We start from the raw sequence: 14446 nt of genomic DNA, 5'->3' as shown, positions 1-14446 counted from the left end.
CCAATTCTCCTCGGACTTAGCCCAAATTATACCACTAATACCAATTCGTTAATTTAAAGGTTCCAAGGCAGAACCGAGAGATATCCGACGGTCGGATTCTCGTAATTCGATAATCGAAACCTTAAATTTCAAAATCCATAAATAATTCTAAGTTTCTCCAAAAATTACCAAATTTCACATACAAGCTCTACACAATTAATAGGATTTAATGGGCTAAAAATTGGAATTAAATGTCAGCCCTACGCGCCACCACGCGCCACCCACAGTGGCGGCGAGTGGGGCCCACGCGCCGGCGGCCACCACCTCTGATGGCCACCAAATTTGGACAGTAGCTTCTACTCAACAAACCCAACCATTCATTCAACTACAACATCTCACAATTTTACCTTTAAATGATCGAATCGAACCGGTGAAGAAAACCCAGAATTCCAAGAACCCTAGAATTGGGTTTCGATCAATTCTCCCTCTACACTGCAAATCGGACTGCAAGACCTTAGGGGAAATGATCCTTGTCAAAAACCCGGCCTTCGATGTCCGTCTGGTGACCGGAGGTGGCCGGAATCGCCGGAAATCGGCGAAACTCCAAACTGTAGCCGGGAACGATATTGCCTCAATTCGAGGTTTCTGGGCCAAATCGCCACAACCCAAGGCCGGTAGGATGCAGGGAGGAAGGAGGCGCTCCTGTGGTGGCCGGTTGCTCGCCGGTTGATGGCCGGACGGTGAGGAATCGGGGGGAGGAAGAAAACCCGAAGGAGAAAGGGGGAGAGTCGGGGGAGAGGAGAGAGAAAGAGGGGTGGGTTTCCGGTTTTGGAAACCTACCCGGGTAACTTTCCATATATATCAAAAATTTACCATGAACAGTAATTTTCGTAATTCACTCATAACTTTTGCATACGAACTCCGATTTAGGTGTATCACATGTCCACGGACTCGGTTTAACGTCCTCTACGACTTTCAAGAAGGAAGTTTTCTCAAATTTTGGCCCGATCAAAAAGTCAACTTTTAGGGCCACTAAAATACCGAATATGAGTAAAAAGTGAGAGTAGTTGTCGTTTACCGTCCAAATGACTAATAAACGGGTAAGTGAAAATACGGGATGTTACAATCCCATTTTAAGCAGGCTCATTTGTGCTTTGTGTTGTGTTCAGACCTGTCCGTTTATTATCGTATTCGAGCTCGCTTTCTTGTAATCAATATATTTTATAAGTTTCCTTGATTGGTTTACTTTCCTATATTGTGAAATGAATGCGATTATGGTGATTGGATCCTTTTGTAGATGTTGTTGTTGTTGGCCTAAAGTTGCAATAACTGCAAAATGTTATAATCCACTCGAGTAAGCAGGATTTTCCTTAATTAGCAATTAGATTTCGAGAAGTAAGGTAAGGGAATGTTAGCACAGAAGGACACTAGTGCAATGCCCATGATTTTGTTGCAAATCAGTAGAATGGTAGATCCTAGGTTTAATTCCTATGGTAAGTGAATGAACAAAGAGAGCCTTTAATCCATTAGTTGCTGGAGTTCGCATACTGACCATCTCTTCTTAGAGCAAGTTCACCCGTTGGGTCACCGGGTCACCTACTATTCACTGCTTTTTAGTGTATATTTTCATTCTCTGGGTCACGAAATACACTGTGCTCGTGACCCAGGGCACGAAATACACTGTGCAGGTCACCATGGTGACCCAGAACACTGTACCGGGTGACCCAGGGCACGAAATACACTGTGCTCGTGACCCAGGGCACGAAATTAACACTAAAAAGTAGTGAATAGTGGGTGACCTGGTCACCCAACGGGTGAACTTGCCCTTATAGACCAATTAAAGTTCAGGTTTTGCTTTTTGGCCTTGTGGTGGAATGTAACGTGGCTTTTTCTTTTTCAGTAGCTAGTTTTGGCTTGAACGTGTTTGATTCGCGTGGTAAAAGAGTCAATTGTCAATTCTTTCTTTAGTAAGACATTGCTAATTCAAGGGGTCACATTCAGTTTGGTAGTGCATAAAGATTTGTGGCTCTTGGTTTTCCTAGAATGAGTTTGTTGTCAGTTATTGTCTTTTGAGTTGCAAAATAATCAGTTACTACTATTATAATTTTTTAGTTTTCAATAGGTAGGTAGAGGGTTGTTTGTTTAATGTCAGAGTAATTAGAAGTTGAAAAGTCAGGCTCTTGAAAGTTTTTTTTTTTTTCAGGCTCTTGAAAGTTCTTAAGATGTCAATATAAGCTTCTTGTAATCATGTTATTGAATCAAATAAGTATCAAATAGAAAAGTATCCGAGTATTTTCCTACAAAAGGTACTTATGATAAAACGTTGCTTTGTAGTCTTGTTAGGAGCTATCTGCAAGCCAAATCTCCATCCTTGTTTTGTTTTAAGGATTAAATATTTGTTACTTCATGTACTTTGCTCCATAAAATAGTTTAGTCTCTCACATTCTAAATTAAACAGAATTGTCCTTATTTTGTCAATTCTCACAGAAAATGTTCATTCCGTTAACTCTCCGTCCAAAAGTTCCATTAAGTAGCTGATCTGATAATCCGTACCATGCCAATGCAGCTCCGTGAGATCCATTTTTTCTCAATCTATATTTTTTTCAATTATTTTTTAATTCTTCTTTTTCTTTATCTCTTTGCTTACCTTCTTCATCTTCCTCTACCCACCTGACTGTCAGGATAACCCATTCTTTCGGAGTGAGCAAGACATATCATTTACATACCACCTCCACTTCCTTCTGAATTCCTCCATCGCCAGACTGTTGTAGTTCTAAAACCAGAGGCAATGACCATGTTTAATTAAATTGAGCTCAACCTAGACAAAATATAATTTTCCAAATGACTCCCAATCTCACACACAGATTTGGGATTCAATACAAAACCCTAAAATAGTAAGAGGTCCAATCGTAGCAGGCAGCTCCGGTGTATCTCGACCGAACAGCAAGCGAGGCTGAAGGTCATGGGGCAGCAAGCGAGGCCGAAGGTCATGGGCCAAATGGAGCCACGCCGGGGCCATGCTAGTTCATCAGATCTTTGACCTTAGAGATCACAAACTCCACCGCCTTGAAGAGGCCAACCGGGACGACGTGGATTGAAATGGTAGAAAGAAGATCCACACATATGTAATCATGTAATGTAATGATACCTTATTATTCTTTGATGATCAATACATATTTCTTTACCATTGAAAAATAGCACAAGCATTTGGAAATAAGAATGGTGTTGGGATGAGCCTCCCAGAGGCTGGGTTCCAAACCCCTTTTCAAAAGAAAAAAAAAATGGTGTTGGAATATTATGATGGAAATAAGTTTTCAACTTTATTTTGATTGACATAAAATATTATAATGGAAATAAGCGGCGGCGACCATTGCGGCTTTGCCAGACCGACAGAGCTAGTGCGACGAGGTTTCAAGTCGTCGCGGGTATTGTGGCAGCGGCAGCAGTCAAGATTAGAGCCGTTTTTTTCCGGCTGGTGACTTTGGCGGCTTCCCCGTGCATGTGCATCTTCGAATCGGATATGGTGCAGTAGTGACAACAGGTTCCTTGGAGACAGGGTTGGGCTTAAACCTCCTTGGTGTGGCCAGCTGTGAATCGGGGTTTCGTTTGAAGCACTAAAGTCGACAGCGATCCAGGTATTCAGAGTAAAGTTGATCGGCGAGGTCAACTTAGGAGGCAAATCGGGGTCGTGCGTTCTGATTCTACTGGTTTCCAGCTAGTCTGATCTTGCGGGTGGACCGGTTTGCTTGGATACATAAGGGCAAGTATGGCCCTCTGGAGAAGACGGTCGTCAAAACTTGCAACAGCGGTGTTGTTGCTCATAGCAGTTTCCTGGGCTTGGAGTTGGGCCTGGGGTTTTGGGTTTGACTCTGAGCTTGGGCTAGCTGGGCCTAGTTCATGGGCTATCAAGGAGGGTGCCTTGCCACTCTCACTTATTACTTAGTGACTTGGGCAGGCCCGGCCCAAGAGTTTCAGACCTACTTGGGTATGTTTAGGGCTACTTATGGTCTTCAAATGCCAATCTATTCGGATCATGACTTCTTCGAAAGTTGGTAATTATCTTGGATGTGATTGGTGTATTTCTAGCGGCTTATGGATAAGGAGGTACTCCTATTTGTTGGCTAGGAAGTGACTTTCTGTTTGTACCACAATTGCATGATTGGTTAATGGGAGGCTAGTGAATGGTTTTGCCCTAGATGACATGGAGTTTCTTTGTTTATAAGTTCGCTAATTATAGCGAGCTTATCATTGACTTGTAATGAGTTTGCTTAGCTTAGATTAGGGTTTTCGGATTTTCTTACCAGCTATCTTTTTGTAAGTGTAGCTAGACTCTAGCCATTGGCTGAATGCCGGCTATTGATCTTAATTATATCAATTTCTATTAAAAAAAAAATTATGATGGAAATAAGTTGTAGTTATCCCTAAAGAAGAAAGAGGTCGTCACTGTGCTAGCTAGGGTTTTCTCTAGCAACCCTCGACTACTCGACCCAGTCTTTCACCTCCAAGCACTGCTTGATGGATCCCTTGTCAGCAATTCTGACCTAAATTGGACATATTGTTGAAATTTGTGACGAACAAAATGTTGCTAATTAAATTGGAGATTCGAAAGAACTTTGAAAACAAAAATCAACCGTAGATCGAAAACAAAAATGCATTTGTTGAGGCCTAAATTTCTTTTGTTGTTTGTATATAAATCGATTTTGGAAATGGTGGTTCTAGTTGGACCTCCAAATTTACTATTTGGACATTCCATACTTAGTACACCTCTAATTTACTTTTTAGAATACTTAAAAGGCTAAGTAGACCTCCTTATTTTTACCAAAACACCCTTGAATATAAGATACAACAATATGTTACTCCACTTTTTATCTTTATCTTCAACATGAGAAGAAAAATAAATCAAAATCACATGATATTGCTCTCTTATGAGTAGGTCTCTCCTCCACCAAAATTAATTAGAGGTTCTCGATCTTGATATATATGTTGCTGGAATCCTTTTAAATTTGCTAAAAGAAGGAATTTCAAGGGTTTTGGGTTGGAAGATCGAGTAATATAATACTCAATGAATTTAGTTTAAGGAAATTCCAAATCAGATTGTTTTGAATTTATTTTTGTATTAAATGATGGGCCATGTATAGAAATTATTGTTTTTATTTAATTATTTTAGGTAAATTTTAAAACTATATGTCAATATAAGGAAATTCTGGAAAAAAAAAATAATAAATCAATTTAATTGAATGTTATATTTAGGGAGGTAATTTAAGAAGAGTATTTTTTTTTTCAGTTTTCTCTCTTTGTCCTTATTTGTCTTTTCATATGACTTGACAAAGTATATTAATAATTGAAAAAAGTTGGAGGTCCAAATATCAAATTTGGAGGTCTAAATATCAAATTTGGAGGTCCAACTAGAATCACCCCAAAAAAACTAAGAAAGTGTGGTAATAAGTGTGGTAGATGATCATGCTCAACCAACCCCCAAGAGGAGTCAAACCAGAATGGAAGAAACAATCACAACAGAGTAACAGACATCCCAAAGAAACAAGAAACAGTGCCGTTTATATGATATGCAGGCATATTACAAGATTTTTACATGATAGATGTGCCAGGAAAAAATGACAACAGGATGCATGCTTGAAATGTCCTGCTCTATGATCATGAGTTAATACATAAATTATTTTGGTTTATTGTGGTGCTCATAACATATCAAAACTACAATCAACATGCTAAAGAGTAGATAGATATGGAAATATGTCCCCAAAAAAAAAATTGTAGAAGTTTCACTGATTAATAAATACAAACAATTATAATTGCTTTTTAGGTACCATGCGGAAGCTAAAGCCTAAATCTTGATATGCCGACCTAGTTTTTTAAAATTTGCATGTTATCAATTTTAATACCGTGATGTTCAATCTTCTTTTGTTCTTATCTACTAAATGGCTTCATTGCTCGCACAACAAAAATTGCTTTCTTTCCCTTTAGGCGTTACAAAAATCATTAGAGTCTCATCCATATTTTCTTCATCACCATTTACTTTTGCTCTTAGATCACGTGTCACTAACTACATGTCAATGACGACTGCAAAGAAATAAAATGTAAATTACATACTACATTGTAATACTAACAAGAAATAAAGTTCTAAATATTTTAAACTTCTCCAAAATCTCATAAACCTGGGCATTATACTGGTCCGATTATTGTCCATATCTCACATACAACATATGCACCAACTTCATTTTCTAGACGTAAACCTGCCTATTTCTAATGGCGTACAAGAGTTTCATGCATGACTTCTATAGCAAGAACCAAGGCAGTTTTCATCCAATTAATACACCCCGTTAACATTCCGTCAATTCGTGCCGTTAACTTGATGATCTGGCACTTGAAGCCACACCACCTCAGCATTTTGCATGCCACGTAATCTGTAAATTGTCCAATATACCCCCCATTCTTCACCAAAAAATAACTCCAAAGTGAGTGAATTTTTCACTCCAAAAACCCCATCCATTTCCCCCTTTCAAACTCCCAGTATTGTGTTCTTCAAAGGCGCTGCCGTAACCTTGATCCTACACCACATCATGAAACCCAAAATCTTGATGAGAACCACCCCCACTCTACAACAGTTGTTCAACCCAATTCAAACCTAAAACTCCTCGCTATCTTCCCATTCATGAATTTACAATTACGCACACCGAATAACTGATTTCCATGAGCTCCAGCCTCCTTTAGCCACCGGAAACATAACCTCCAGATCAAAAACAACGCCGCATCCACAACAGAAGCTCCAAAGCGTAAAATCTCTCTGGATTGGAAATAAGCTTCTTCACCATAGCTGCTCAACAGATAACAGATTTTTCAGAACAAAAACAATTTACTGCAGATCTAGTGTTGCATACAATGAAATTAAATAAAAGAAAAGCATATCTATACCTGAGAATCTATATCGAAGCATGAAGAACAACAGCTGAAATTCATCCATTTCCAGCCAAATTCACACAAAACATACGAAAATAAAGCATAAACTCACTTTGTTTCCAACCGTTTCGGCGTCGCGGCTCTGGATTTCCCACATTTCATGGTTGAACCTGTCAAAAAACGCAAAGAATAGGTGAGAATCGTTCGGAATCGGGCCGGACTCAGTCCGAATCAGCTGAGTCGGCCAGGTTTGGGGTTTCCCGTCTCATCAATTCAACACAATCCTTCCTCCACCAGATCGAATCTCAGACCCGTCTTCATCCTAAACCCGGCTTCAAGCTGCAAATCGGGAAGCAAAACGCCACCGTATTTCCAGACCCGACCTGACCTTTCCTTGCATCCATTTTCTTCGTCTCAGCAATACGAAGCTGTCGGAGTCGAGAAGCCGGAGGTTGAGCTTGAAGGAGTTGAGATCGATGGAGACTTCGCGGGTGGGACCCGAACCCGACACGGTGGCTGCGCGCAGCAATAAAAAGGATGAGTGGGCCTATGATCTTCAGTCGATTCCCAGCGACGGTCTGGAAGCCATGACCGGATTTGGTTTTGGATTTTTGAATTTCGATGGGATCGTATCTGGGCTTTTGGATTACGGGGTTGGGACGGGATTGGAGAGCAAGAAACTGGAATTTGAATTTTAGGGTTGGTTTTAGGATTAGGTTCTGGGTTCGGCTTAAACACCCACAATAGAGGGCATGGACATTATGGACATTTCGCTATTGGAAAGGCTTACGTGGAGCTGAGTTGGCCAACATTTTGCCACCACATAAGCTTACAAACGGAGCAATTGGAAGGACTGTACCGATTAGACGAAAATTGTGACGTTATGGACTTTTTAGATTAATTGAGAATGTCAGGGACTGAAACGATGACAGCGTCATAGTACAGGGACTAAACAAATTTTAATCCATATATATATATATATATATATATATATATATACACACACACACACACGGAGCGGATCGAGAGAGGACGTCCGCACTTTCGCTAAAGTGCGGACGACTGCGCTGCAGCCCAACTCAGGCCACGACGGCGCAGCGCCAGTTGCCGGAGGGAGGCCAGGGGTCGGACGAACCAATCTGCAGTCGGGTGGAGTCACCGGCGACGAGGTTGCAGTTGCAGGTGAGGTTGCTACCCAGAAACCTGCAACCTCAACCTCCTCCGACCTCGATCGCTGTCCAAAAGCCGTCTGGGATGCTTCCAGCCTCCTTCCGGCCCGATTCGCGCCGCCGTCGAGGCCTCAGCGGGGCTGCAGCGCCGGCTAAAGTGCGGACGTCCTCTCTTGATTGGGCCTGTATATATATATATATATATATATATATATATGTCGGATTAGAGTGCTATAAATAACAGTTATTTAGTAGAAGTAACTGGTTAACAAAGATCGAGCAGGTCAATGCAGCCGTGAGACGTTCTATCTCATGATCACAAAGAGCAGGTATGTCAATTGATCGAATACGTATTGTTTTAGTACTTTATGCTGTATATGCTTAAGTATACCAAATCCATCCATGTTAGCTGATCGAAAATTATTAACAGAAAGGAGACAAGACGTACAGTAATTGTACCCAAGTCATCTTGACTCATTTCTTTGTTCGATCTCTTCATGTTTCCATCCGTATGTATGCAGGAACCAAGAATTGAAGTTGAGGAATGCTAAATTTAGCTTTTGTTCCCATTCCCGCCCCCTCTCCTGTTCCATTGTACGTAGTTTCTCTGATTCGTGTACGACTATAGCTTGGTGCAACTGCAAGTTGAGCAACCTAACCGATTAGTATTTATACATAAGATGACAGTATACATGTTGGAACGTACCTGGGAAAGTTGTGTACGTAGGAAGAAAACGATATATACAAGCACGTACTCAAGTTGTATGAGTCGAAGTATGGGAACGTATCATCTACTAGAGTAGCCCACTGAATCCGAAAGAAACCAGCAAACTCAAAAGAGAAGGAAAGCACGTACCATATCGTACTAAAGGAGTAAAGGGCATGAAGAAGTGCACGTTTGACATCAGCAGTGACTAAGATAAAATCATCGTGTGGATGAAAAAGCTGTAGCTCAGTACCCAAATGCAACGGGAAGAAATCTGCTGTCTCTAATACCCTGTGCCAAACCTGTCCCCATGCATTCATTGGTCCATAAAGATTAAGAAAATATTTTCTTAATCTTTTGTTCCATATTTTATTCTTTGTGGACCAATGAATGCATGGGGACTGGTTTGGCACAGTATTTTTGGGGACAGCAGATTTCATCCCAAATGCAACCCCCCTTCTCGATTAATTATTTTTTTGGTCGAAACGTACCCGGTTCTCGATTGGTTGTTTAATTTGTTTGGTCCCCATGCATAACCATAATGGACTTTTCTTCTTTGAAATTTCGAAGCGTGCTTTTTTCTTCTATTGCTATGAAGAGGACAATTTTTCTTTACTATCTTCACTGTTTCTCCGAGGGGAGTCTGTCTGAGTTCCTGGGCACAACCAAATCAAGAGAAATCAGTCATTTAAGTTTCAGCTGCTTCTTCCACGCCTCATAAAGAACGAGATTTCTCTGTTTTAAAATATCTTCTGGCTGGTCTTAAAAGTTGTGAAAAATAGAACTGAGAACAGTATGGGATGGGTTTTTCTTTGTTTATTTGTTTGTTAGGAAAATTCCATTGGACAGAAAGCGTTGCTTCGCAACTTTGCCCTATTTTCTTGAGCTGCTTTCCTAAAAGCCAACTATCTGTGCAATTCTGGCATGAAGATGATATGGTCCTCCATCAATAATATCACACTGTCATTTCCTTTAGGCTTCGTGGTCCATGCTCTGTTTTTCCGAGGCTGTTAAGCCCGTCCATTATATTGGGCTAACTCCGAATTATTAGCTATATACCTCTTAACCCCTCCGTTAGCTACCTAGTAGCTTGTTTTAAGTAACAAGTAATGAATAGTTCGGACAAAAGTGGCATTCATATTATATTATTATACCCATGGATGATCGATTATGAATCAGATCATCTAAAAGTACTATTGTAAATCTATATTACTATTTAAAAACACATATTCTTAGTTATAAAGTTCATAAATAACATAGTTACAATATAAAAGAAATTTTTTTTTCTCACGTTTAATAAGTTTTCTTGTTCGACCAATCAGACTGTTACAAATATACTTTAAGTTAATTTGAAATTCCAAATTTTTGTCATTTAAAAAAAATTATAATTGAAAAGCTTAACATCATTAAATTATAGTGACACCGTATATCAATGAATAAAAGCTTCTTCCTTTATTCAAACGTTACAACCTTTTCATATTCATGCAATTTGATCAGTTTTGTAAGCACGGATCGCGTGTTGCTGGAGTTTGAATGCACTTGCGTAATGGAGAAAAAACGTTTTTAACACTTCCGAAAGTACTATTTTTAGATCTGCATCATTATATAACTTTAACGGCCTACGTAAGAACTTTTCATAATCAATCAATTCGAACATCAAACTGATAAGTGATAACCCGGACATGACGTAGCTATGGAAAAGAAAAGAAAAAAACCTACTGGCTAAGATGCTGAGTAATGCAAAATTTAAGAGTCATTAAGTAACATTGTCACACGAAATGACCTAGGGCAAAGGCAGCCCCATGCAACCGTTAAAAGTTTTGGGCCTTTGGCACCATCCGACGTCCGTTACATTTACAGCACCAGCAAAACCAGCTGTTTCCGCGCCACAGTCTCAGTTCAACGTCGTTTTTTGACTATCCCCAGTCACCACCCGCCACGTAATCAACCTCCAGGCCAGTCTTGTTACCGCGGACCCCACCCCACTGAATCCTACGGTCAGCATCCTTTCACTTTTTATCTTTTTTCTGTTTCACTTTCGACTTTTTTACCGACCCTTCCGGTGCAGTCCGATGGTGGGCCGTACCCGAAAAAGAAAGCCCAGGAAACAGTGCAATTTTTGTCTCTACGCTGAAAGCTACTCGAAACAGACGGTCTATAAATGCCGATCCTCTTGTGGTTAGTGTGTCCTTCGGTCCTTCCAGAGAAAAGAAGAGCCTTTCTTCTCGTTCTCGGTTGTGTTTTTATCGTGTAGCTTTTCTGGGTTAGAAAAAGTTTCTGTTGTGCTGGAATCACAAGAAACATGTGTGGAGGTGCTATCATTTCCGACTTCACCGAGGCCAAGCGTGGCTGGAAGCTGACCGCTGAGGGCCTCTCGTCTGAGCTTGACACCATCTCTGACCTCCTTGGCTTGGACTCTTCCAACAACAACCGCCAGGTTCTGCACCACAAGCTCTCTCAGAAGGCAAAGGTGGACCCAAATCCAGTCACCAAAGGTACATAGCATTTTCCTAGACTTGCCTAAAACTTAAAAGCTTGCATGATCCTTATTTTCTTTTCTTTTTTTCTTTTTTTTTTCAGATATTTTTGGAGTTCTATATAATTTTGGGTGTCTGTATCTAGGATTTATATGAAAATTTGGGTTTTTCTTTGAAATTATTGTTTGACAAGGTGCTTCTGAAATCTCTCTCTCTTCTTCTTCTTCATTATTATTATTATTATTATTATTTTTTTTTTTTTTTTTTGTATGTCCATGCTTTTAGTTGAAGTTATTAATTTAGGATCATTATTTTTTTTTTTTTTGAGGGCAACGGAAGACTAATTCATTGATCGAAATCATGACGACTTCACTCGGTCAAGCATGAAGGGTACAAGCACCCCTTATATTACAAAACAAGCTCACGAAGAGTACTAAATCCAAAAGAAATCCATACTTCAAAATAAAATCCTAACGGTGTGTTTGGATGAGAAAATTATAAAATCCGTATGAATTTATAAATGATGGAATCTTTAACTCCATCAATCTAAAATTCCATTAATTGCAATTTCTATTGTTTGGTTGCATCTATTTAGGATTTGAAATGTGTAATAAATTAAGAAAATTTGAAACAAATAAAAATATAAAATAGAAAAAAGTCTTGTTTTGGAAATAAAAATTGAATACTGCAAAGGAATTCGTAAATGACACCTATTTTGGTGGAAATTGAAGTGAGAAATTTAAATAACGAATTCCTTCGTTTTTTTTCATAGAGAAATTTAAAATTTCCAATCTGATAATGCCAAACGAGGGAATTGGCTTTTAGAAATTATGAAATCCTCACTTTCAATTAAATTCCATCATTTTTTCCCTCATTCAAACACACTCTAAAGAAACTGCTGAAAAAGAAAATGCAGAATTTAAAAACTCCTTAATTTAGGATCGTTATTGATTTCATATGCAACTATTTAAAAACTGCAATAAGACCCACCCAAGTATTTATTTCTTATAATAATTTAAATTTAATGAGACAACAAAATACGGGTCGTTGAATCAAAAAAACAAAAAAAAAAGAAGAACATACCGGTTGTTGTGTTTATTAATTATTCTGTTTCAAGAAATCTGTAAGGTAGCAGAGCAATTAAGTTGTGACGAAATCAGTGACATGTCTATCAGTTGCAGTGTCGAGTGAAATTAAGGAGAAGAAGACAAGTATAGGAGTTGCAGAGGATGGGAAGACGAAGAGAGTGAGGAAGAACATCTACAGAGGAATAAGGCAGAGGCCATGGGGCAAATGGGCGGCCGAGATTCGCGACCCGCACAAAGGCGTAAGAGTCTGGCTCGGAACCTTCAACACACCCGAGGAAGCTGCTCGGGCCTATGATGAAGCCGCCAAGCGCATCCGCGGCGACAAGGCCAAGCTCAACTTCCCTCCACAACCTGCCCCGGTTCCTGCTCCGGCTCCGGCTCCGGCTTCGGCCCAGCTCCAGCCACCCTCCAAGAAGCGGTGCATGGCTCTCGAGTCGACTGCACCAGCTATGATGGGTATGGAGCCTTACTATCCTTCATTCCAGAATGAGTTCTACTATAAGAGTGAGACTGCTGCTGATCACCATGAGTGTGAGCTGAAAGAGCAAATCTCGAGCTTGGAGTCTTTCCTGGGCCTGGATGAGTCAGTGTCGTCGAATGAGGTGATGAGTGGACTCGGAATCGGTGAGCCGGACTCAGTGGACCTGTGGATGCTGGATGACCTGGTTACACACGGTCGTGAGCATCAGCTCGTGTATTAGGAAAGCAACCACCATTTAAGCCTATCAGTCCGTCCATTATGTTATGTGTATGTGTCCGTGTGCCCAGTGTGTGTTTGGAACTTGAGGCTGGTTCATCATCTATGTTTAATAGTAATTACTGTCTTAATCTGTGTGTTGCTTTGCTGCTGATCAATCTAGCTATTTGGATCTGTTGCATTGTAAATAGAGTACTATTATATAATTATGTATGAAGAATAAAGAAGCTTGTATTTGCATGCATCATCGTTCTTGTTGTTTCGTTCAACTAATGTCGGTTCATGAATGTGGTATTTGTACTCGAAGTGTTTATTTATAAGAGATAATATAAAATTAAAATAAAAAATCCCGGCCAGGTACTATATTTTTTAGGTATTTATACGTTCAATAATAATTGAATAATGAAGCTGGTGATTAGTAATTTTTTTTTTTTTTGAAGAAACAATTTCATTCATAGCAAACACAGGCCAGAAATGGCACGATACATAGATCGGTGATAGGTAGACCTGTAAATGGATCGGATATTGATCCGGATCTGCTCCAAATCCGTGGCTATTGAACGGGTTTGGATTGAAAATTTTGATCCATTGATCCGTTAATGATCCGAATCCGTTAACCCGTTTATTTAACGGATCAAATACGGATTTAGGTCGATCCGATCTGTTAATGATCCGGCCCGTTTTCGTAATAATAAAATATTATTTTTTTTATTAATATATTATTATTTTAAAAAAATATAAAATATAAAATATGAAGAATTTCTAAATACAAATTTTTTGCAGAAATCTAAGGGACAGTCCATCACCGAAGATTCCAAGAAGCATTAAGAATTTTGATAATGTAATTCTAGTTTTGGTAATACTTTTCATGTTGTTTTAATATTTTATTAATATCTTATTAGGTATCATGAAATAAATTTAATATTACTATTTAAAATTTTAAAATATTTGCAATTATAAACAGGTCGGATTAGCGGATCGGGTCTCCATTAATCCGGCGGATACAGATTTAGATCGAGCTATCATGATCCGCCGGGTTAACGGAGCGGGTTTGGATTGAATTTTTTTTTAAGTAAACGGATTTAGATTTAGGTCGATCCGATCCAAATCTGGTCTATTTACAGGTCTAGTGATAGGTGTCATTACACTTGAAAACAATTCCGCTCCTTTATGCAGGAGCCTAGCAGAATAACAAAATTCTAAACTATAATAATAGCAGACAGAGTTCTCGGTGTCAATGCGCTCAATTGCGGTACACCAAAGAACTTTGCACCTAGATGTATAGAATCAACTATTATTCTGTAGGCTAAAAACAAAATACCTTAAAATTTCTCCTTGCCCTCCGGGATCTTCCGAAAGACAAGGAATTTATTGTAAATAGACAAAGCTAAAACATAGGGATGGGTCTAGGGCAAACA

The 14446-nt window shown here is 39.4% G+C and overlaps 1 protein-coding gene across 2 annotated transcripts; it reads left to right on the top strand.

The window, feature by feature from the left end:
* The first annotated feature begins 10944 nt into the window (after positions 1-10944).
* LOC133710357 (ethylene-responsive transcription factor RAP2-3) lies at positions 10945-13272 on the top strand. 2 transcript variants are annotated; one of them, XM_062136405.1, is made up of 2 exons: positions 10945-11261; positions 12425-13272. In XM_062136405.1, exons 1-2 carry the CDS (start codon positions 11069-11071, stop codon positions 13030-13032), a joined length of 801 nt encoding a protein of 266 aa, XP_061992389.1. In that variant the 5' UTR covers positions 10945-11068; the 3' UTR covers positions 13033-13272. The 2 variants fall into 2 exon arrangements, with proteins under 2 accessions (XP_061992389.1, XP_061992388.1); XM_062136404.1 differs by having other exon boundaries at positions 12419-13272.
* The last annotated feature ends 1174 nt before the right edge of the window (positions 13273-14446 follow it).

The sequence above is a fragment of the Rosa rugosa genome, chromosome 5 (genome assembly GCF_958449725.1).
Source record: "Rosa rugosa chromosome 5, drRosRugo1.1, whole genome shotgun sequence".
Taxonomy (NCBI): domain Eukaryota; kingdom Viridiplantae; phylum Streptophyta; class Magnoliopsida; order Rosales; family Rosaceae; genus Rosa; species Rosa rugosa.
This window is presented reverse-complemented; position numbering and strand designations above follow the sequence as displayed.

Excerpts from the sequence above, each read along its gene's own strand:
- LOC133710357 (XM_062136404.1), top strand. The coding sequence starts at position 11,069 with ATGTGTGGAGGTGCTATCATTTCCGACTTCACCGAGGCCAAGCGTGGC. Across the intron at positions 11,262-12,418 it reads CCCAAATCCAGTCACCAAAG|TTGCAGTGTCGAGTGAAATT; the intron begins GTACATAGCATT and ends CATGTCTATCAG.